The sequence below is a fragment of the Lethenteron reissneri genome, chromosome 63, assembly GCF_015708825.2.
Source record: "Lethenteron reissneri isolate LAM-NWPU_2019-01 chromosome 63, ASM1570882v1, whole genome shotgun sequence".
In the NCBI taxonomy this organism is placed as follows: domain Eukaryota; kingdom Metazoa; phylum Chordata; class Hyperoartia; order Petromyzontiformes; family Petromyzontidae; genus Lethenteron; species Lethenteron reissneri.
Genome location: NC_083841.1, coordinates 4831451 through 4856376, shown reverse-complemented (window position 1 = coordinate 4856376; position 24926 = coordinate 4831451). Strand labels below are relative to the sequence as shown.

At 51.4% G+C, this 24926-nt stretch overlaps 1 protein-coding gene and 1 long non-coding RNA gene across 2 annotated transcripts in view; one reads left to right on the top strand and one right to left on the bottom strand.

Annotated features, from left to right (window-relative positions):
- The window catches only part of LOC133358735 (large ribosomal subunit protein bL17m-like), a 23624-nt gene extending 5734 nt beyond the window's left edge, over positions 1 to 17890 (bottom strand). The window contains exon 1 of the mRNA XM_061577177.1: positions 17565 to 17890. Within this exon, the coding sequence (XP_061433161.1) occupies positions 17565 to 17738 (174 nt within the window). The 5' untranslated portion in view covers positions 17739 to 17890. The remainder of the gene's footprint in view (positions 1 to 17564) is intronic.
- On the top strand, positions 17811 to 24926 carry LOC133358759 (uncharacterized). The gene is made up of 3 exons (XR_009757118.1): positions 17811 to 17945; positions 21305 to 21394; positions 24555 to 24926. It is a non-coding gene; the product is annotated as an uncharacterized LOC133358759 (long non-coding RNA).

The window sequence follows — 24926 nt, the reverse complement described above, 5'->3', positions numbered from 1 at the left end:
AGCAGCAGGCGTCAGGGTCGAGATGGAACCCACGACCTCCTGTACACCAGGCGAGGTAGTCAACATCTCCTAGCCACCGTGATGATGATGAAAGAGACACGCAAACTCCAAATATACAGCAGCAAGCGTCAGAGTCTGGATCGAACCCACGACCTCCTGTATACCAGGTGAGGTAGTTAACATCTCCTAGCCACCGTGATGATGATGAGAGAGACACGCAAACTCCAAATATACAGCAGCAGGCATCAGGGTCGGGATCAAACCCACGACCTCCTGCACACCAGGCGAGGTAGTTAACATCTCCTAGCCACCGTGATGATGATGAGAGAGACACGCAAACTCCAAATATACAGCAGCAGGCGTCAGGATCGGGATCAAACTCACGACCTCATGCACACCAGGCGAGGTAGTTAACATCTCCTAGCCACCGTGATGATGATGATGAGAGAGAGACACGCAAACTCCAAATATACAGCAGCAGGCGTCAGGATCGGGATCAAACTCACGACCTCCTGCACACCAGGCGAGGTAGTTAACATCTCCTAGCCACCGTGATGATGATGAGAGAGAGAGAGACACGCATCTTGCCACCGTGACCTGCCGATGGACTAACTCGCAGCGTATCCATTTACACTGCAGGGTGGACAAAGGTGCGTGGGGGGATGGGTGTAATGGGGTGGGGGGTAAATCAGAAAACAATTTCTTCAACGGCCACGACGGGAGATCGAACCAGAGCCTGCGACCTCCGGTGGCGCGCTAGCCGCTACGCCCATGGCAACGGCGGCCTCCCTTCGGGGTTACCATGCCGACGGCGATGGTAATTGGGGCAGGGGGGAGGCTTGGGGCGGCTTAGTTAAGAGACAAGTCGGAGGTGCATCGATTGCGCTTTGCGGGTGACGGCTGCGCAAACGGCGCTAATCTTCTTGCTCCAGAGTGCGCAAAGTACGCGTTAAGCACAGGGAGACTCCTCTGCCGACGGACATTCGACCCACGAACTTTCAGAGATACGAACAAACGTGTCCGTGTGTCCAGTTGCCCGTTCGGACCGAGAGTCCTAAGTTCAACCGATGCACAATAAATGGCAGTGGTGGCATCTACATCTGCAGAACGTGAAGAACCAGTGGCTTCTACATCTGCAGAATGTCAAGAACCAGTGGCTTCTACATCTGCAGAACGTGAAGAACCAGTGGCATCTACATCTGCAGAATGTCAAGAACCAGTGGCTTCTACGTCTGCAGAATGTCAAGAACCAGTGGCTTCTACATCTGCAGAACGTGAAGAACCAGTGGCATCTACATCTGCAGAACGTGAAGAACCAGTGGCATCTACATCTGCAGAACGTGAAGAACCAGTGGCATCTACATCTGCAGAACGTGAAGAACCAGTGGCATCTACATCTGCAGAACGTGAAGAACCAGTGGCATATACATCTGCAGAACGTGAAGAACCAGTGGCATCTACATCTGCAGAACATGAAGAACCAGTGGCATCTACATCTGCAGAACGTGAAGAACCAGTGGCATCTACATCTGCAGAACGTGAAGAATCAGTGGCATCTACATCTGCAGAACGTGAAGAACCAGTGGCATATACATCTGCAGAATGTCAAGAACCAGTGGCTTCTACATCTGCAGAACGTGAAGAACCAGTGGCATCTACATCTGCAGAACATGAAGAACCAGTGGCATCTACATCTGCAGAACGTGATGAACCAGTGGCATCTACATCTGCAGAACGTGAAGAACCAGTGGCATCTACATCTGCAGAACATGAAGAACCAGTGGCATCTACATCTACAGAATGTGAAGAACCAGTGGCATTTACATCTGCAGAACATGAAGGGCCAGTGTTATCTACATCTGCAGAACGTGAACAACCAGTGGCATCTACATCTACAGAATGTCAAGAACCAGTGGCATCTACATCTGCAGAACGTGAACAACCAGTGGCATCTACATCTGCAGAACATGAAGAACCAGTGGCATCTACATCTGCAGAACGTGAAGAACCAGTGGCATCTACATCTGCAGAACGTGAAGAACCAGTGGCTTCTACATCTGCAGAACGTGAAGAACCAGTGGCATCTACATCTGTAGAGCGTGAAGAACCAGTGGCATATACATCTGCAGAATGTCAAGAACCAGTGGCTTCTACATCTGCAGAACGTGAAGAACTAGTGGCATCTACATCTGCAGAACGTGAACAACCAGTGACATCTACATCTGCAGAACGTGAAGAACCAGTGGCATCTACATCTGCAGAATGTCAAGAACCAGTGACATCTACATCTGCAGAACGTGAAGAACCAGTGGCATCTACATCTGCAGAACGTGAAGAACCAGTGGCATATACATCTGCAGAATGTCAACAACCAGTGGCTTCTACATCTGCAGAACGTGAAGAACCAGTGGCTTCTACATCTGCAGAACGTGAAGAACCAGTGGCATCTACATCTACAGAATGTGAAGAACCAGTGGCTTCTACATCTGCAGAACGTGAAGAACCAGTGGCATCTACATCTGCAGAACGTGAAGAACCAGTGGCATCTACATCTGCAGAACGTGAAGAACCAGTGGCATCTACATCTGCAGAACATGAAGGGCCAGTGTTATCTACGTCTACAGGAGATCATACAACTCGTAAAGCCATTCCCCGTGTTTAGGACCGGTTCAAACATTCGTCACTGGTGTTGAACTGAGGTCGCCGGGTTCGTAGCGCAGCGTAGCGCTAACCACTACACAAGCGCTCCCCACACACACACACACTTACGGCTCTCCCAAGCCTTGTTCAGCCGGCCCGAGTCGAACATCTCTCTTCACGTGGCTTTTCCCAAAGCCCATTCCGCTGACACGGGAGGGAATTAGCGCCATGTGCTGGGGTTGGCGGGGGACACTGGGCGGGGAGGGGGGGGGGTGAACGGGGTCGGGTGGGGGAAACCACGGCGTCTTCGTGCGTTTCAACCGAGAGATAATCCCGGCTGATCGGATTGCGGCCTAGACAGCGGGTGGGTGGGTGGCTGGCTGGCCCGGCGGGTGGGCGGTTGGCCGGGTGAGCGGCTGTGTGCACCGTAGCACCGCTGCCACCGCACCGCGACTTACAGAGCGGCGCTACCTCAACGCGGCGCTCGCCAACGATCATGTGACGACGCTCATGGGGCACCACGGAGGCTATGAGATGTTAACTGCCTCGCCTGGTGTACAGGAGGTCGTGGGTTCGACCCCAACCCTGACGCCTGCTGCTATATATGTGGAGTTTGCGTGTCTCTCTCTCTCTGTCTCACCATCATCACGGTAGCTGGGAGATGTTAACAACCTCGCCTGGTATGCAGGTCGTGTGTTTGACCCCGACCCTGACGCCTGCTGTATATTTGGAGTTTGCGTGTCTCTCTCAGCATGATCACCACGGTGGCTAGAAGATATTAACTACCTCGCCTGGTATGCAGGAGGTCGTGGGTTCGAACCTGACCCTGGCGCCTGCTGCTGTATATTTGGAGTTTGCCTGTCTCTCTCTGTAATCATCACGGTGGCTCGGAGATGTTAACTGCCTCGCCTGGTATGCAGGAGGTTGTGGGTTCGAACCCGACCCTGACGCCTGCTGTATATGTGGAATTTGCGTGTCTCTCTCTGTCATCATCACGGTGGCTAGATATTAACTACCTCGCCTGGTCTACAGGAGGTCGTGGGTTCGACCCCGACCCTGACGCCTGCTGTGTATTTTTTATTTGCGTCTCTCTCTCTCTCCCAGTGGTCGTGTGGATTTTTCTCTGGGTCCTCCAGATTTTACCTTCACATTGGGAATCGACAACGCACATTTAGAGTTATTTTGCTGCGAAAAATGTCTATGCGATAAGCCACTTCGTTGAGCTATAATTTGTGATAGCTAGATCGCTTCTGACAAAGAGCTACTCTATAGCTCAGTGGGCCTTACCTGGTAAAATTAAATACTTTGTACTTTTAGTTTAGTTTACTCCACTCCGAGTGCTGATGATGAATGGATTTATTGCAATGATGATGATGGTGGTGGTGCAGTAGTAATAATGATAAACGAGCACATTCAGTGTTGGCGCGATTGTTCGTGGTGCAGAGTGGCGAGTTGAATTGGAGTAGTGCAGAGTGGTGATCTGAATAGAAGTAGTGAGAAGTGGTGAGTTGAATTGGACGAGTGCAGAGTGTTTAGCTGAATTGGAATAGTAGTGGTGAGTTTAATTGCAGCAGTGCAGAGTGTTGAGCTCAATTGGAATAGTGGTGGTGAGTTTAATTGCAGCAGTGCAGAGTGGTGAATTGAATTGGAATAGTAGTGGTGAGTTGAATTGCAGTAGTGCAGATTGGTGAATTGAATTGGAATAGTAGTGGTGAGTTGAATTGCAGCAGTGCAGAGTGGTGAGTTGAATTGTAAGAGTGGTGGTGAGTTGAATTGCAGTAGTGCAGAGTGTTGATCTCAATTGGAATAGTAGTGGTGAGTTGAATTGCAGCAGTGCAGAGTGGTGAGTTGAATTGGAATAGTAGTGGTGAGTTGAATTGCAGTAGTGCAGAGTGGTGAGTTGAATTGGAATAGTAGTGGTGAGTTGAATTGCAGTAGTGCAGAGTGTTGAGTTGAATTGTAAGAGTAGTGGTGAGTTGAATTGCAGCAGTGCAGAGTGGTGAGTTGAATTGGAAGAGTGGTGGTGAGTTGAATAGCAGTAGTGCAGAGTGTTGAGTTGAATTGGAATAGTAGTGGTGAGTTGAATTGCAGCAGTGCAGAGTGTTGAGCTCAATTGGAATAGTAGTGGTGAGTTGAATTGCAGCAGTGCAGAGTGTTGAGTTGAATTGGAAGAGTAGTGGTGAGTTTAATTGCAGCAGTGCAGATTGGTGAGTTGAATTGGAAGAGTAGTGGTGAGTTTAATTGCATCAGTGCAGAGTGGTGAGTTGAATTGGAATAGTAATGGTGAGTTTAATTGCAGTAGTGCAGAGTGTTGAGTTGAATTGGAATAGTAGTGGTGAGTTTAATTGCAGCAGTGCAGAGTGTTGAGTTGAATTGGAATAGTAGTGGTGAGTTTAATTGCAGCAGTGCAGAGTGGTGAGCTCAATTGGAATAGTAGTGGTGAGTTTAATTGCAGCAGTGCAGAGTGTTGAGTTGAATTGGAAGAGTAGTGGTGAGTTGAATTGCAGTGGAGAACTCAAAGAGACCAGGGCAGTCTCATTTGCAACAGTGACCTAGATACAAGCCCGCCGCCGCTGCTGCTGCTGCTGCTCCAGTTCTGCGTACGTACGCACGGACACACGTTGCGAACGCGCTGACACAAACAATCAAAAGCCATCGCCCGCTCGCCACCGTTCTCGCCGCGAACCCAATTAGAAAAAACCGAGGGCTTTAGGCAAAAGCCCAACCGGCGCGCAGGCCAAGAACACCACGGATTAGCGGGGGCACTGGGGGCCACTGTGCGGGGCCGCGTTTGCATTCCGAGTCACGTGCTACGGACCCGTGTTCATCATCTCTGCCGGGAGGCTTTTTGAAGGCCGGATTTTGGAGGATAATGACGCCGATGACGCCGGGCCAGCGGCACAGGTGACTCCATCTGCCGGGTCACGGCGAAGGGATAGAAGAAGAGGGGGGGTGGTGGTGGTGGTTGCGTGGGTAGGTGGGTAAAGGAGCGCGTGGAATGGCCTTGGCAGTACGTTTCACCGTCGCTCAGGGCTGATTTCAACGCCAAGTGTGTCGCGGCTCTGGGCTGCTGTGAGCATTCGGGGGCGGGCGAGAGGGAGCATGAGTGCAGGCTCCATGGAGACGGTTGACGGAGAGACGGAGGGACATACGTACGTATGTTGACCTTGTTCCGCACCGAATGTGGCCGACCGTGCGAACTGGAGGCGCGAGATAAGACGGGTGACAATTTTTGTTGTTTACAGGACGGCTCAGGAACGGAGAGACGCACACTTGGAATTACAGCGAGTGGCAGAAGGAGGAACAGATGGATTAGAGAAACACACGCTGCTAATGGTTTCTTTCTTAGACTGTTATGGTGGGTAAGTGGGCTTGGGCAGGATAGGCCATGGCTCAAAGGGACGCTGGAGGCCCATGTCCATGACTAATCACGCAGTGGCAGGCAAGCGATGAGGGCGTCCACCATGGAGATGGAGCGATGGAATCGATTCGTTAGAACCTCTGTGCTTAAGTTTGTTGTCTTTCCCCCGTGGCACGGATGGGTACGTACGGTGCGACACAAGTTCAACGTACACACGGACACCTTGTGTGCAGAATCAAAAAGATCGTAACATAGCAGCAATGTGATATGATCATGGCGTGTGGCGGGCGGGAAGGGGGCCTTTATCCAGCAGTGGTTTGATCATGGCTGGTGATGATGATGTTGATAGCTTGGCCCGGTCAGGATGTTTGCTTTTTCGCCAAAGTAACCAACAGCACAAAAGCAACATTACAACTGTCAGTCACGCTGTGAATCCCAGTTTCATATCGACTTAGTCTGTCCCAAGTCTACGCGTCTCTATGGACGTCTATGGTCTATACGCGAGTCTATGGGTCTCTACGTGAGTCTATGGGTCTCTACGTCTAAGGGTCTCTATGAAAGTCTATGGGTTTCTACATGAGTCTATATGTCTCTATGTGAGTCTATGGGTCTATACGCGAGTTACTGGTGACCAGGCTGAGACCATCAAATCAACGCACTTGAGAACTCAGTCGATGTGCGCCTATGGGTCTCGAAGTCCATGGGTCTCCATGGAAGTCTACGCATCTCTGTGTGAGTCATTGGAGCCCAGGCTGCGACCATGCCGGTCTAAACACAAGTCAGACAAGTCTATGAGTCTCTACGTCTAAGGGTCTCTATGAAAGTCTATGGGTTTCTATGTGAGTCTATGGGTCTCTACGTGAGTCTATGGGTTTCTATGTGAGTCTATGGGTCTCTACGTGAGTCTATGGGTCTCTACGTCCAAGGGTCTCTATGAAAGTCTATGGGTTTCTACATGAATCTATGGGTCTCTACGTGAGTCTATGGGTTTCTACGTGAGTCTATGGGTTTCTATGTGAGTCTACGTGTCTCTACGTGAGTCGATGGGTCTCTATGTGAGTCTATGGGTCTCTACGTGAGTCTATGGGTCTCTACGCGAGTCTATGGGTCTCTATGTGAGTCTATGGGTCTCTACGTCTATGGGTCTCTATTAAAGTCTATGGGTTTATATGTGAGTCTATGGGTCTCTATGCGAGTCTATGGGTCTCTACGTGAGTCTATGGGTCTCTACGTGAGTCTATGGGTCTCTATGCGAGTATATGGGTCTCTATGCGAGTCTATGGGTCTCTATGCGAGTCTATGGGTGTTGGGCACCCACCTCGTGTGCCGTGCCGGCCCGCACAAGTGCTCGCTAACAGCACTTGCCCCAAAATTCTGTTGAAGGCTATACGGGTGTTGATTGTTTGTTTTGTTCATGCGAGTCTATGGGTCTCTAATTCGACACGTCAATGGAAGTCTATGGGTCTCTGTGTGTCTGCTGGCCAAGTCTTAGCTCAATGGGCTTCATTTGGGGAAATAAACTTCTGATTCTGTGTTAGTCACTGGTGACCGGGCTGAGACCATCAACCAGAGGTCGCAAACGGGTTTTGATTCCTTACCCGTACCCTACCCGTACCCCGGCCGGGTACGGGTAGGGTACGGGTATCTGATTGCGACCTCTGGGATGAAGCCATGTTGCAGGCGCGGGTGGGTTGATTCTAGGAACTTGAATTGTGAGAAGAGACAAGACGTTGGGAAATGAGTGACAAACGGTTACTCACCAGTGACTCACGGCCTACGAGTACCCGGCCGCACCTGGGTCGCAAATGGGTACCCGTACCCGGCTGGGTAATACGGGTAGCCGGGTATCGAGTAGGGTACGGGTATCGGGTACCCGGTTGCGACCTCTGCCATCAACTGACTGAAAAATAAACTTGAAACCTGAAGCTCTTATAAGTGACAATAAACCTAACAAAAACACACCCACGCTCGCAATGTAACTTGGTATTGGGCCAAACACCCTCCTAATGCCGGAGAATAATCTGCAACCTACTCAATTTTGGACGTCGCCCCCTACTGCTAGACTCTCGTGTTAAAAAGTCTCGGCGGCTGGGTACGGGTACCCGTTCCCTACCCGTACCCTACCCGAAATGAGTGACAAACGGTTACTCACCAGTGACTCACGGCCTACCCGTACCCATACCCGGCCGCACCAGGGTCGCAAATGGGTACCCGTACCCGGCCGGGTACAGGTAGCCGTATCCTACCCGTACCCTACCCGAAATGAGTGACAAACGGTTACTCACCAGTAACTCACGGTCTACCCGTACCCGGCCGCACCAGGGTCGCAAACGCTGGGTACGGGTAGCCGGGTATCGGGTACCCGGTTGCGACCTCTGCCACACCACACCCACGAATGCGTAGCAGCCAACGGCGTTGTTGGCGCAAAGCCCGGGTAAGGTTATTCTGGAAATCCTGGGTTGCCCATGCGTCAGGGATTCCCTCAATCGGCCTTGCTGGTGAGGTCCAAAGGAGTGCGTAGCACGACGTTTGGTACCAGTTTGGCTGCAGGGGCTGCTGGGAATGTGCTGCCTGAGGTGCCCCACTCCTGATTTTCTGTCGGGGTTTACTCCCTTAGCCATTGACTCCCCTCCCGAGAACACTCACGAGGCAGTGAGAAAACCGCGTGATCCTGGGAGGGGCTCGTACCAGGTACTGACAGCCGGGCCAGCTGTGCCTGGGAGTCGCGTAAGGAAGGGTCGTCACGCCCTGAGGTAGTTGATCACAAACTGCCCGCTATACATTTCCACGTGTTGAGCCACCTCGTAGAGGTGAGTATTGTGGCCGGGTCAGATAGTTGTGAGGTGAGGTGGGAGGTGGAGGGGGGCGTTGGGGATAGTTGGGGTGGGGTGGGGTGGGATCGTTGGGAGGTGATGGTTGGGCGGGGTGATGGTTGGGAGATGGTTGGGAGGGGGTGATAGTTGGATGGGGGGGTGACAGTTGGGGGGGGGGGTGACAGTTGGATGGGGGGGGGGGGTGATAGTTGGGGGGTGACAGTTGGGGGTGGGGGGTGACAGTTGGGTGGGGGGTGACGGTTGAGGGTGACGGTTGGGGGTGACGGTTGAGGGTGACGGTTGGGGGTGACGGTTGAGGGTGACGGTTGAGGGTGACGGTTGAGGGTGACGGTTGAGGGTGACGGTTGAGGGTGACGTTTGGGGGTGACGGTTGGGGGTGACGGTTGAGGGTGACGGTTGGGGGTGACGGTTGGGGGTGACGATTGAGGGTGACGGTTGGGGTGACGGTTGGGGGTGACGGTTGGGGGTGACGGTTGAGGGTGACGGTTGGGGGTGACGGTTGAGGGTGACGGTTGAGGGTGACGGTTGGGGGTGACGGTGAGGGTGACGGTGGGGTGACGGTTGGGGGTGACGGTTGGGGTGACGGTTGGGGGTGACGGTTGAGGGTGACGGTTGGGGGTGACGGTTGGGGGTGACGGTCGAGGGTGACGATTGAGGGTGACGGTTGGGGGTGACGGTTGGGGGTGACGGTTGGGGGTGACGGTTGAGGGTGACGGTTGGGGGTGACGGTTGGGGGTGACGGTTGGGGGTGACGGTTGAGGGTGACGGTTGGGGGTGACGGTTGGGGGTGACGGTTGGGGGTGACGGTTGAGGGTGACGGTTGGGGGTGACGGTTGGGGCTGACGGTTGAGGGTGACGGTTGAGGGTGACGGTTGGGGGTGACGGTTGAGGGTGACGGTTGGGGGTGACGGTTGAGGGTGACGGTTGAGGGTGACGGTTGAGGGTGACGGTTGAGGGTGACGGTTGAGGGTGACGGTTGAGGGTGACGGTTGAGGGTGACGGTTGGGGGTGACGGTTGTGGGTGAGGGTGACGGTTGAGGGTGACGGTTGAGGGTGACGGTTGGGGGTGATGATTGAGGGTGACGGTTGAGGGTGACGGTTGAGGGTGACAGTTGAGGGTGTTAGTCGAGTGTGACGGTTGAGGGTGACGGTTGAGGGTGACGGTTGAGGGTGACGGTTGTGGGTGAGGGTGACGGTTGAGGGTGACGGTTGAGGGTGACGGTTGGGGGTGACGATTGAGGGTGACGGTTGAGGGTGACGGTTGAGGGTGACAGTTGAGGGTGTTAGTCGAGTGTGACGGTTGAGGGTGACGGTTGAGGGTGACGGTTGAGGGTGACAGTTGAGGGTGTTAGTCGAGTGTGACGGTTGAGGGTGACGGTTGAGGGTGACGGTTGAGGGTGACAGTTGAGGGTGTTAGTTGAGGGTGACGGTTGAGGGTGACGGTTGAGAGTGACAGTTGAGGGTGACAGTTGTGGGTGAGGGTGACGGTTGAGGGTGACGGTTGAGGGTGACAGTTGAGGGTGTTAGTTGAGGGTGACGGTTGGGGGTGACGGTTGAGGGTGACGATTGAGGGTGACGGTTGGGGGTGACGGTTGGGGGTGACGGTTGGGGGTGACGGTTGGGGGTGAGGGTTGAGGGTGACGGTTGGGGGTGACGGTTGGGGGTGACGGTTGGGGGTGACGGTTGAGGGTGACGGTTGGGGGTGACGGTTGGGGGTGACGGTTGAGGGTGACGGTTGAGGGTGACGGTTGGGGGTGACGGTTGAGGGTGACGGTTGGGGGTGACGGTTGAGGGTGACGGTTGAGGGTGACGGTTGAGGGTGACGGTTGGGGGTGACGGTTGTGGGTGAGGGTGACGGTTGAGGGTGACGGTTGAGGGTGACGGTTGGGGGTGACGATTGAGGGTGACGGTTGAGGGTGACGGTTGAGGGTGACAGTTGAGGGTGTTAGTCGAGTGTGACGGTTGAGGGTGACGGTTGAGGGTGACGGTTGAGGGTGACGGTTGAGGGTGACGGTTGTGGGTGAGGGTGACGGTTGAGGGTGACGGTTGAGGGTGACGGTTGGGGGTGACGATTGAGGGTGACGGTTGAGGGTGACGGTTGAGGGTGACAGTTGAGGGTGTTAGTCGAGTGTGACGGTTGAGGGTGACGGTTGAGGGTGACGGTTGAGGGTGACAGTTGAGGGTGTTAGTCGAGTGTGACGGTTGAGGGTGACGGTTGAGGGTGACGGTTGAGGGTGACAGTTGAGGGTGTTAGTTGAGGGTGACGGTTGAGGGTGACGGTTGAGAGTGACAGTTGAGGGTGACAGTTGTGGGTGAGGGTGACGGTTGAGGGTGACGGTTGAGGGTGACAGTTGAGGGTGTTAGTTGAGGGTGACGGTTGAGGGTGACGGTTGAGAGTGACAGTTGAGGGTGACAGTTGTGGGTGAGGGTGACGGTTGAGGGTGACGGTTGAGGGTGTTAGTTGAGAGTGACGGTTGAGGGTGACGGTTGGGGGTAACGGTTGAGAGTGACAGTTGTGGGTGACAGTTGTGGGTGAGGGTTGGGGGTGACGGTTGAGGGTGACGGTTGAGGGTGACAGTTGTGGGTGAGGGTTGAGGGTGTTAGTTGAGAGTGACGGTTGAGGGTGACGGTTGGGGGTGACGGTTGAGGGTGACGGTTGAGGGTGACGGTTGAGGGTGACAGTTGAGAGTGACGGTTGAGGGGTGACAGTTGAGGGTGACAGTTGAGGGTGTTAGTTGAGGGTGACGGTTGAGGGTGTTAGTTGAGAGTGACGGTTGAGGGTGACGGTTGGGGGTGACGGTTGAGAGTGACAGTTGTGGGTGAGTGTGATGGATGGGGGTGACGGTTGAGGGTGACGTTTGAGGGTGACAGTTGTGGGTGAGGGTTGGGGGTGACGGTTGGGGGTGACGGTTGAGGGTGACGGTTGGGGGTGACGGTTGAGGGTGACGGTTGAGGGTGACGGTTGGGGGTGACGGTTGAGGGTGACGGTTGAGGGTGACGTTTGGGGGTGACGGTTTAGAGTGACGGTTGAGGGTGACGGTTGAGGGTGACAGTTGAGGGTGTTAGTTGAGGGTGACAGTTGAGGGTGAGCGTGACGGTTGAGGGTGACGGTTGAGGGTGTTAGTTGAGGGTGTTAGTTGAGGGTGACAGTTGAGGGTGACGGTTGAGGGTGACGGTTGAGGGTGACAGTTGAGGGTGTTAGTTGAGGGTGACGGTTGAGGGTGACGGTTGTGGGTGTTAGTTGAGTGTGACGGTTGAGGGTGACGGTTGAGGGTGACAGTTGAGGGTGACAGTTGAGGGTTTTAGTTGAGGGTGACAGTTGAGGGTGACAGTTGAGGGTGACGGTTGAGGGTGACAGTTGTGGGTGACAGTTGAGAGTGTTAGTTGAGGGTGACTGTTGAGGGTGACAGTTGAGGTTGACGGTTGAGGGTGACAGTTGAGGGTGACAGTTGAGGGTGACGGTGTGGGGTGACGGTTGGGGGTGACAGTTGAGGGTGACGGTTGGGGGTGACAGTTGAGGGTGACGGTTGGGGGTGACGGTTGGGGGTGACGGTTGAGGGTGACGGTTGAGTGTGACGGTTGAGGGTGACGGTTGAGGGTGACAGTTGAGGGTGACAGTTGAGGGTGTTAGTCGAGTGTGACGGTTGAGGGTGACGGTTGAGGGTGACGGTTGAGGGTGACAGTTGAGGGTGTTAGTTGAGGGTGACGGTTGAGGGTGACGGTTGAGAGTGACAGTTGAGGGTGACAGTTGTGGGTGAGGGTGACGGTTGAGGGTGACGGTTGAGGGTGACAGTTGAGGGTGTTAGTTGAGGGTGACGGTTGAGGGTGACGGTTGAGAGTGACAGTTGAGGGTGACAGTTGTGGGTGAGGGTGACGGTTGAGGGTGACGGTTGAGGGTGTTAGTTGAGAGTGACGGTTGAGGGTGACGGTTGGGGGTGACGGTTGAGAGTGACAGTTGTGGGTGACAGTTGTGGGTGAGGGTTGGGGGTGACGGTTGAGGGTGACGGTTGAGGGTGACAGTTGTGGGTGAGGGTTGAGGGTGTTAGTTGAGAGTGACGGTTGAGGGTGACGGTTGGGGGTGACGGTTGAGGGTGACGGTTGAGGGTGACGGTTGAGGGTGACAGTTGAGAGTGACGGTTGAGGGGTGACAGTTGAGGGTGACAGTTGAGGGTGTTAGTTGAGGGTGACGGTTGAGGGTGTTAGTTGAGAGTGACGGTTGAGGGTGACGGTTGGGGGTGACGGTTGAGAGTGACAGTTGTGGGTGAGTGTGACGGTTGGGGGTGACGGTTGAGGGTGACGTTTGAGGGTGACAGTTGTGGGTGAGGGTTGGGGGTGACGGTTGGGGGTGACGGTTGAGGGTGACGGTTGGGGGTGACGGTTGAGGGTGACGGTTGAGGGTGACGGTTGGGGGTGACGGTTGAGGGTGACGGTTGAGGGTGACGTTTGGGGGTGACGGTTTAGAGTGACGGTTGAGGGTGACGGTTGAGGGTGACAGTTGAGGGTGTTAGTTGAGGGTGACAGTTGAGGGTGAGCGTGACGGTTGAGGGTGACGGTTGAGGGTGTTAGTTGAGGGTGTTAGTTGAGGGTGACAGTTGAGGGTGACGGTTGAGGGTGACGGTTGAGGGTGACAGTTGAGGGTGTTAGTTGAGGGTGACGGTTGAGGGTGACGGTTGTGGGTGTTAGTTGAGTGTGACGGTTGAGGGTGACGGTTGAGGGTGACAGTTGAGGGTGACAGTTGAGGGTTTTAGTTGCGGGTGACAGTTGAGGGTGACAGTTGAGGGTGACGGTTGAGGGTGACAGTTGTGGGTGACAGTTGAGAGTGTTAGTTGAGGGTGACTGTTGAGGGTGACAGTTGAGGTTGACGGTTGAGGGTGACAGTTGAGGGTGACAGTTGAGGGTGACGGTTGGGGGTGACGGTTGGGGGTGACAGTTGAGGGTGACGGTTGGGGGTGACGGTTGGGGGTGACGGTTGAGGGTGACGGTTGGGGGTGACGGTTGAGGGTGACGGTTGGGGGTGACGGTTGAGGGGTGACGGTTGAGGGTGACGGTTGAGGGTGACGGTTGAGGGTGACGGTTGAGGGTGACGGTTGAGGGTGACGGTTGAGGGTGACGGTTGAGGGTGACGGTTGAGGGTGACGGTTGAGGGTGACGGTTGAGGGTGACGGTTGGGGGTGACGGTTGAGGGTGACGGTTGAGGGTGACGGTTGAGGGTGACGGTTGTGGGTGAGGGTGACGGTTGAGGGTGACGGTTGAGGGTGACGGTTGGGGGTGACGGTTGAGGGTGACGGTTGAGGGTGACGGTTGAGGGTGACGGTTGAGGGTGACGGTTGAGGGTGACGGTTGAGGGTGACGGTTGAGGGTGACGGTTGAGGGTGACGGTTGAGGGTGACGGTTGAGGGTGACGGTTGAGGGTGACGGTTGAGGGTGATGGTTGAGGGTGACGGTTGAGGGTGACGGTTGGGGGTGACGGTTGAGGGTGACGGTTGAGGGTGACGGTTGAGGGTGACGGTTGAGGGTGACGGTTGTGGGTGAGGGTGACGGTTGAGGGTGACGGTTGAGGGTGACGGTTGGGGGTGACGATTGAGGGTGACGGTTGAGGGTGACGGTTGAGGGTGACAGTTGAGGGTGTTAGTCGAGTGTGACGGTTGAGGGTGACGGTTGAGGGTGACGGTTGAGGGTGACAGTTGAGGGTGTTAGTCGAGTGTGACGGTTGAGGGTGACGGTTGAGGGTGACGGTTGAGGGTGACAGTTGAGGGTGTTAGTTGAGGGTGACGGTTGAGGGTGACGGTTGAGAGTGACAGTTGAGGGTGACAGTTGTGGGTGAGGGTGACGGTTGAGGGTGACGGTTGAGGGTGACAGTTGAGGGTGTTAGTTGAGGGTGACGGTTGAGGGTGACGGTTGAGAGTGACAGTTGTGGGTGAGGGTGACGGTTGAGGGTGACGGTTGAGGGTGACAGTTGAGGGTGTTAGTTGAGGGTGACGGTTGAGGGTGACGGTTGAGGGTGACAGTTGTGGGTGAGGGTGACGGTTGAGGGTGACGGTTGAGGGTGACAGTTGAGGGTGTCGGTTGGGGGTGACAGTTGAGGGTTTTAGTTGAGGGTTTTAGTTGAGGGTGACAGTTGAGGGTGACGGTTGAGGGTGACAGTTGTGGGTGACAGTTGAGAGTGTTAGTTGAGGGTGACTGTTGAGGGTGACAGTTGAGGTTGACGGTTGAGGGTGACAGTTGAGGGTGACGGTTGAGGGTGTTAGTTGAGGGTGTTAGTTGAGAGTGACGGTTGAGGGTGACGGTTGAGGGGTGACAGTTGAGGGGTGGCGGTTGACGGTTGGGGGTCGTCGCCCACCTTGTCGGCGTAGGCGGCGGCCTCGCGCGCCCCCCCGTGGTCTGCACGCGCTCGTGCCGCACGAGGCCCGTGCCGAGCAGAGGGCGGGGGGGGGGTGACAATGAGGGCGGGGGTGACGGTTGAGGGTGAGGGTGACGGTTGAGGGTGAGGGTGACGGTTGAGAGTGACAGTTGAGGGTGACGGTTGAGGGTGACGGTTGAGGGTGACGGTGACGGTTGAGTGTGACGGTTGAGGGTGTTAGTTGAGGGTGACGGTTGAGGGTGACAGTTGAGGGTGTTAGTTGAGTGTGACGGTTGAGGGTGACGGTTGAGGGGTGACAGTTGAGGGTGACAGTTGAGGGTGTTAGTTGAGAGTGACGGTTGAGGGTGACGGTTGAGGGTGACAGTTGAGGGTGTTAGTTGAGTGTGACGGTTGAGGGTGACGGTTGAGTGTGACAGTTAAGGGTGTTATTTGAGGGTGACAGTTGAGGGTGACAGTTGAGGGTGACAGTTGAGGGGGACAGTTGAGGGTGACAGTTGAGGGTATTAGTTGAGGGTGACAGTTGAGGGTGACAGTTGAGGGTGTCGGTTGGGGGTGACAGTTGAGGGTGACAGTTGAGGGTGACAGTTGAGGGTGACAGTTGAGGGTGTCGGTTGGGGGTGACAATTGAGGGTGACAGTTGAGGGTGACAGTTGAGGGTGTCGGTTGGGGGTGACAGTTGAGGGTGACAGTTGAGGGTGACGGTTGAGGGTGACGGTTGAGGGTGTCGGTTGGGGGTGACAGTTGAGGGTGACAGTTGAGGGTGACAGTTGAGGGTGACAGTTGAGGGTGTCGGTTGGGGGTGACAGTTGAGGGTGACAGTTGAGGGTGTTAGTTGAGGGTGACAGTTGAGGGTGACAGTTGAGGGTGACAGTTGAGGGTGACAGTTGAGGGTGACAGTTGAGGGTGTCGGTTGGGGGTGACAGTTGAGGGTGACAGTTGAGGGTGTTAGTTGAGGGTGACAGTTGAGCGTGACAGTTGAGGGTGACAGTTGAGGGTGACAGTTGAGGGTGACAGTTGAGGGTGACAGTTGAGCGTGACAGTTGAGGGTGACAGTTGAGGGTGTCGGTTGAGGGTGACAGTTGAGGGTGACAGTTGAGGGTGACAGTTGAGGGTGACAGTTGAGGGTGTCGGTTGGGGGTGACAGTTGAGGGTGACAGTTGAGGGTGACAGTTGAGGGTGTCGGTTGGGGGTGGCAGTTGAGGGTGACAGTTGAGGGTGACAGTTGAGGGTGTCGGTTGGGGGTGACAGTTGAGGGTGACAGTTGAGGGTGACAGTTGAGGGTGACAGTTGAGGGTGTCGGTTGGGGGTGACAGTTGAGGGTGACGGTTGAGGGTGACGGTTGAGGGTGTCGGTTGGGGGTGGCAGTTGAGGGTGACAGTTGAGGGTGTCGGTTGAGGGTGACAGTTGAGGGTGACGGTTGAGGGTGACAGTTGGGGGTGACAGTTGAGGGTGACAGTTGAGGGTGACAGTTGAGGGTGACGGTTGAGGGTGACGGTTGAGGGTGACGGTTGAGGGTGTCGGTTGGGGGTGGCAGTTGAGGGTGACAGTTGAGGGTGTCGGTTGAGGGTGACAGTTGAGGGTGACGGTTGAGGGTGACAGTTGAGGGTGACAGTTGAGGGTGACAGTTGAGGGTGACAGTTGAGGGTGTCGGTTGGGGGTGACAGTTGAGGGTGACAGTTGAGGGTGTTAGTTGAGGGTGACAGTTGAGGGTGACGGTTGAGGGTGACGGTTGAGGGTGTTAGTTGAGAGTGACGGTTGAGGGTGACGGTTGAGGGGTGACAGTTGAGGGTGACAGTTGAGGGTGACAGTTGAGGGTGACGGTTGAGGGTGACGGTTGAGGGTGTTAGTTGAGGGTGACGGTTGAGGGTGTCGGTTGGGGGTGGCAGTTGAGGGTGACAGTTGAGGGTGTCGGTTGAGGGTGACAGTTGAGGGTGACGGTTGAGGGTGACAGTTGGGGGTGACAGTTGAGGGTGACAGTTGAGGGTGACAGTTGAGGGTGACGGTTGAGGGTGACGGTTGAGGGTGACGGTTGAGGGTGTCGGTTGGGGGTGGCAGTTGAGGGTGACAGTTGAGGGTGTCGGTTGAGGGTGACAGTTGAGGGTGACGGTTGAGGGTGACAGTTGAGGGTGACAGTTGAGGGTGACAGTTGAGGGTGTCGGTTGGGGGTGACAGTTGAGGGTGACAGTTGAGGGTGTTAGTTGAGGGTGACAGTTGAGGGTGACGGTTGAGGGTGACGGTTGAGGGTGTTAGTTGAGAGTGACGGTTGAGGGTGACGGTTGAGGGGTGACAGTTGAGGGTGACAGTTGGGGGTGACAGTTGAGGGTGACGGTTGAGGGGGTGAGAGTGACGGTTGGGGGTCGTCGCCCACCTTGTCGGCGTAGGCGGCGGCCTCGCGCGCGCGCGCCCCCGTGGTCTGCACGCGCTCGTGCCGCACGAGGCCCGTGACGAGCAGGCGCAGGAGGTCGAGGCGGGCGCCCGGCTCGCGACCCAACTGGCGCCGCGCGCGCCCGTGGCGCATCAGCAGCAGCTGCGTGAGCCTCATCGCGAGTAGTTGTTGTTGTTGTTGTTGATTTGGACGAATTTTTTTACAAATTTGTTTCGATTTTTTTCCCCTCACGAAAGACGGCAAGAGCGATTGTGTGGCCTTCCCGCCTTTAACGCGTGCGCGCCAAATGACCCCCAACGCGTCCCGTAGCGACCCGCAGGGGGGGAGGGGGGGGACTCGTGAAGCCACGCGCGGCCATCTTGGGTAAGGTTATTTTTGTGTATTTCCCACTTGTATTGTAATCGAAACGTCGTGATTTTATTTTATTTTAGAGCTACGTGACTTTACCGAAAGAAGCAAGGAGTATGGGGTGTTTTTAAAAAGTTTGTTTTCTCAGTCGCACGACACGAGGCGATGATTTTAACGACTGTCATTTGGCGTGCGGGTTTTTGTTTCTTCGATATATATTGATGAATAAAATCGTTCTTCCGTACGATTGTTGTTAGGCTTCTTACGGTTTTTTAAAAATCGATATAAATTTTGCACGAGACGCCGGATATTACGACCCGCGTCCCAGAGTGGCGGGTGTCGCTCCCTGAGTAAGATGGCGGCCGACGGCGTTGGCCGAGAGGGGGGGGAAGGGTGTGTGTCACGTGACACAAAGTGTACGGGTCGCCAAATGGGACTCAAAAAGTAACGTCGATTTTTTTTTTACTAATAATAAGTATAACCCGTAAAAACAAAGTTTTTCACTATAAATCCTTTATATGCGTGGCGGCTAGAGTCCTCTCGTCCTCTGGCTTGAGATGGCTGCCACCTATGGGTCAGATGATTGTCTGCCAGTATTAAGCAATTGGTAATTAAATATTTAATTTGTTTTCCCTAAACAGTGTAAAATTTTTGGAAAAAATTTACACGAACATTAATTGTCTCGCACAACGAGTCTGTGTGCAAAATGTCAGCTCGATTGGATCACGGGAAGTGGGTTAAAAAACGAGCGAAAGATTTGCACGGTCCTAAGCAAGCAAGCGAACTTAATATAAAGGATTTAAAAATATATTCGCCTGTGGAGGACGCGGGGATCGATCCCGCGACCTTTGGCATGGGAAGCGAGGGCGCTACCAACTGCGCTACTCCGCCGCGGCCTGTGGAGGGGTTACGCTCTGGGCTCTTACACTGTGACGTTCAGCCAAAGCCATGAATGCGTTCTATTTGAATATATGTAAAATAATTTTTTTTTTGCCTAAAAAGTGTTAAATTTTGGGAATTTTTTTTCACGAACAATAATTGTCTGGCACAACGAGTCTGTGTGGAAAATGTCAGCTCGATTGGATCACGGGAAGTGGGTTAAAAAACGACCGAAAGATTTGCACGGTCGTAAGCAAGCAAGCAAGCACGCAAGCAAGCAAGCGAACTTAATATAAAGGATTTAAAAATAAACGCTTTCTCACAAATCAATGCACTTTGGGATTGCATTTTTTTACTTTTACTGTATTGGACTATACATTTTACGTGTGGTAAGGCGTCGGGTTCGAATCCCGCCCGTGCCTCGACCGTAGATATTTTAAAATAAAAAATCCATCCCACATCCTATATCTACCACCCCCCCCCCCTTGCGTTTTAAACTAAAAACAATAATTGGAAGCGTTTTAAAATATACAGTTGATCATAATCGATTATCCAGGCTGCTTCTCAATATTATCCGGCGGTCCCGGGACCGATCTGGCGAAATTGCTCCAATTTATTTTTTTATCCAGTGTTGATTTCAGGGTTAAAATGTTACATACGCTACATTATACACTGCATACAACTTAATCTGTGAAAATAATGCGCGTATTTAACGCATCACCCCACGCAGTGTCAGACTATTTATTTGTATTGCAGGAGGAATCCGATGAGCTCTAAAGATTTTTTAAATCCTTTATATTAAGTTCACTTGCTTGCTTGTGCGCTTACGACCGTGCAAATCTTTCGGTCATTTTTAACCCACTTCCCGTGATCCAATCGAGCTGACATTTTGCACACAGACTCGTTGTGCGTGACAATTTATGTTCGTGAAATTTTTTTTCCAAAATGTTACACTTTTTAGAAAAAATTAATTATATTTAATTACCAATTGCTTAATGGTGGCAGGCAATCATCTGACCCATAGGTGGCAGCCATCTCAAGCCAGAGGACGAGAGGTCTCTAGCCGCCACGCATATAAAGGATTTAGAGTGAAAAACTTTGTTTTTACGGGTTAATATTTAAATCCTTTATATTAAGTTCACTTGCTTGCTTGTGCGCTTACGACCGTGCAAATCTTTCGGTCGTTTTTTAACCCAATTCCCGTGATCCAATCGAGCTGACATTTTGCACACAGACTCGTTGTGCGTGACAATTAATTTTCGTGAAATTTTTTTTAACAAATTTTCCACTTTTTAGGAATTTTTTTTTCATATTTAATTTAAAATACCAATGTGATAAAAATGAAACTCTTACTCAAGAAAAACAGAAATGAATAATAAAATAAAACCGATGCCACGCATATAAAGGATTTATAGTGAAAAACTTTGTTTTTACGGGTTAATTTTTTTTCCACAGATGTCCCAGTATAAGTGCGGTGGTTAGAAAGTTGCAAGAGCGAACACACACACACCGACATGAGTTTAAAATAAATAAAATGGTAAGAAAGTCAATAGATATAAATATGTCAGGGGCCGTCCATAAATGACGTCACGCGATTTTGGACGATTTTTGACCCCCCCCGCCTTCGTCACACGACGTCACAAAAAGTCAGCCCCCCCCCTTCAAATATGACGTCACAAAGCTCTGCCCCCCCCCCCCAAAAAAAGAATAAAACATGCTTCAAATCGCTTTAAACTATTGTCATTGTTGTGCGTATTTAATATGGCGCTGCACTCTGATGTTGTAGGAGAAAACATTTATTAAAAAGTATATTTAATTAAGTAGAACGTGTTGTCTGTATTTATTTAAAGTTGCGCATTTTGATGTGACGTCATATTTCTCAACCCATACCCCCCTCGTCACACATCGTCACAAATGTCTGACCCCCCCCCCAGGTGCGTGACGTCATTTATGGACGGCCCCTAATAATTACACTAATTATATAAGTCCGACTAATTCAGATTGGGGCAAGGTAGCAAAATCAATAACCCAACAGTCTTCTACTCACAGCCTTACACACTACCATCACCATTGCCACACGTTATACTGGTAGGAACCACCTGGTTCCACCAGCCCATATGGGATGATTGTGTCCGTCCGTCGTGCATCCAAAAATGGGAGGGGTGGGGCTGGGTGGGGAGGGGCTGGGTGGGGAGGGGCTGGGTGGGGAGGGGAGGGTGGGGAGGGGCTGGGTAGGGAGGAAGGGTGGGTAGGGGCTGGGTGGGGAGGGTGGGGAGGGGCTGGGTGGGAGGGGTGGGGCTGGGTGGGGAGGGGCTGGGTGGGGAGGGTGGGGAGGGGCTGGGTGGGGAGGGTGGGGAGAGGCTGGGTGGGGAGGGTGGGGCTGGGTGGGGGGGTGGGAGGGGTGGGGCTGGGTGGGGAGGGGCTGGTCACCCCGTGGTGCCCTTATAAAACTCAACGTTTAATCTACTCACGCCGGCTTGTGCCCGCCCTCACAGTCGGGCATATTTGCGGAATACACCACGCCGCCGTTGACCCTGCAGGCCATTGACCGAGCAACCCAACGTTCCTTCCAGCTCCCTCTGCAGGTATGTGTTTAGCGAAAGTTGAGTTTAAATTTTTCCCAATAACGTCCACTAGAGGACGCTATAGCTACGTCCAGGACAACCTTCTTTGACACGCTCTCATTAAGGGCCATTGCCTGAAACGTCGCCAATAATAACAACCATAGATATAATAGGCTTATGCGGCCCTAATGACAGGGCATATAGCGGTTGTTATATTTATTTTAGCATATCTCAAAGGTGTTATTGCATTTACTTAACAAATGCTAAAATGTGACTTCAATTAACACGCAGGGGTGAGGCATGGATTCTCTTTTCGAATGAATGTCGGACTTTTTTAAATCCTTTATATTAAGTTCACTTGCTTGCTTGCGTGCTTGCTTGCTTGCGTGCTTACGACCGTGCAAATCTTTCGGTCGTTTTTTAACCCACTTCCCGTGATCCAATCGAGCTGACATTTTGCACACCGACTCGTTGTGCGTGACAATTAATTTTCGTGAAATTTTTTTTACAAAATTTTACACTGTTTAGGGGGAATTTTTTAATATTTAATTACCAATTGCTTAATGGTTGCAGGCAATCATCTGACCCATAGGTGGCAGCCATCTCAAGCCAGAGGACGAGAGGACTCTAGCCGCCACGCATATAAAGGATTTATAGTGAAAAACTTAGTTTTTACGGGTTAATTTTTCCCTTCAAGGATGACAGCCGTCTAACCTTTGAAAAATCCGTCAATTATGCTCCCCCCTCAATTCAGTGAATGTTTTCCACCACTTTTAAATGTCATCCGAGAAGAAGATAAAAAATATATATATATTAATGATCATATATATAATAAAAGATTAACTTAAATATTAAACGTGTTCATCTTCTTGGTTCTTTCGGTAAAGTGACGTAGAAGGAAAATAATAAAATAATTAAAATAAAACATAATAAAATAAGATAATTCTCACGACGTTTCGGCCACAACGCAAGCAGCCGTCCTCAGGTGAGAATTATCTTATTTTATTATGTAAATTTTTTTTTATTTTATTATTTCCCTTCTACGTGACTTTACCGAAAGAACCAAGAAGATGAATCCCTGCAGTCACGAAAGCTTTACATCGAAAATTAAACGTGTTTTTTTTCTCTCATGCCAGTATGAAAATTAATATAATAACCCAATCTGGCCTGACCTTTGGGCTACCCTGTATTTCTTTCTCTCCTTATAATGCCAACCTGTTACTGATGACTACGCTGAGGGGTATCGTACTGTACACGTGCTTATGCACCACTGCCAACGCATACATAGCCTTATCAAGCAATTAAAACTATAACGTTTTTAAAAAAAGAATTATTTTGCCAGCTAAGGCCCCACTGATGTGTGTAAGCTCTTTTTCAGAAGCGACCTGGTCATCACAAGTGATAGCTTATTCTTAGGTTTTTCGGTAAAGTCACGTAGGTAAAACATTTATATTAATAAAAGTAAAATAAATTATTTTATTTTACTTTCATTAATTTTAATTTACATTTTTTACCTACGTGCAAATGGACCAAACACTAAATTTCGATTTAAAGCTTTCGTGACTGCAGGGATTCATCTTCTTGGTTCTTTCGGTAAAGTCACGTAGAAGCAAAATATATATTTTTTACTTTTATTAATTGAAATTTAAATTTTTTACCTACGTGACTTTACCGAAAAAACCTAAGAATATGAATCCTTGCAGTCACGAAAGCTTCAAATCTAGAATTAAGTGATAGCTTAACGAAGTGGCTTACCATCATCATCATCATGTGGACATTTATAGCAGCCGAATGAATGCTCTAAACGCGTGACGTTGATTCTAAATGTGGGAGGGAAAACCCGGAGGACCCAGAGAAAAATCGACGCGACCACGGAGAGAGAGCGAGACACGCAAACTCCGAATGTTGTGAAAATAGAACGGGCCAAACCACAAGTGGTCATTAACCAAGCAAATGGAACAAACACTACATTTCGATTTAAAGCTTTCGTGACTGCAGGGATTCATCTCCTTGGTTCTTTCGGTAAAGTCACGTGGAAGGGAATTAATAAAATAATAAAAATAAAACATAATAAAATAATTATCAGACGCTGTCTTTCCGACAGACCTGTTCTTCACCCGAGGACGGCTGCTTGCGTTGTGGCCGAAACGTCGTGAGAATTGTATTTGATTATGTTTTATTTTTATTATTTTATTATTTTCCTTCTACGTGACTTGACCGAAATAACCAAGAAGAGGAACAAACACTGCCAAAGTGTGCGAAGAAGCGTGGAGAGATTCGTGTTTGGAATTAATTACATTTGGGTGACAGAGAGAGAGAGAGAGTCACCCCCTAACGAGCGTGCGTGCACATTGCCCGCGGCAACATTCAATGCCGTTAAGAACATTAAGTGGCTTTTTCGATTTAAAGCTTTCGTGACTGCAGGGATTCATCTTCTTGGTTCTTTCGGTAAAGTCACGTAGAAGGGAAATAATAAAATAATAAAAATAAAACATAATAAAATAATTATTACGTTTTATTTTTTAGTCACGTAGAAGGGAAATAATAAATTTATAAAAATAAAACATACTAGCTATTTTATTATAATAATCATTTTATTATGTTTCATTTTTATTATTTTATTATTTCCCTTCTACTTGACTTTACCGAAAGAACCAAGCAGATTAAGTGGCTTATGTAAGAATCGGTCATCGTGGCTGCAAGGTTCGATGTCCGATCGATGGTCAAGACGAAAACCTAAATGGCAGCCATGGGGCCGCCCATAAATGACGTCACGCGATTTTTGACGATTTTTGACCCCCCCCCTCCCCCCTTCGTCACTCGGCGTCACAAAAAGTCAGACCCCCCCCCGCAACCTCAACCCTCAAATATGACGTCACAAAGCTCTGCCCCCCCCCAAAACCATATTTCCATTTTGAAAATAAAACTTGCTTCAAATCGCTTTAAACTATTGTCATTGTAGTGCGTGTTTAATGTGGCGCTGCACTCTGATGTTGTAGGAGAAATCATTTATCGAAAAGTCTATTTAATTAGAGTGTTGTTATAACAATTAGTGTTATTACAACAATTATACATTTATTTAAAGTTGCGCATTTTGATGTGACGTCACATTTCTCAAACACCCCTCCAACCCCACTCGTCACACATCGTCACAAATGTCTGACCCCCTCCCCTCCCTTAGGTGCGTGACGTCATTTAGGGACGGCCCGCAAGGCACGGAACGCCGCGGCTATCGAAGGAGGCACGCGCACCGGTGTCATCATCCAGCAGTGGATTGACCACGATTATTGATGATGATGATGATGATAAATATGATAGTTCAAATTGCTAGACGCATATATTTTACAAATGTTTGCTTGCTAAGCGAACAACAGTACAGAGAAGACGAGACAACATTTGATACTACGTTTTTTTTTTAGCCCGTGGGGAGATTTTTTATTTTGAATATATTGGCTGCACATTCTATGCTCCCTCCACGTGAAAGCTTAAGGGGCGGCCCGGCAATGTCTTTGCTCTCGCCACTGCTGGCGGAAAAGCCTCCACTAGAGGGAGC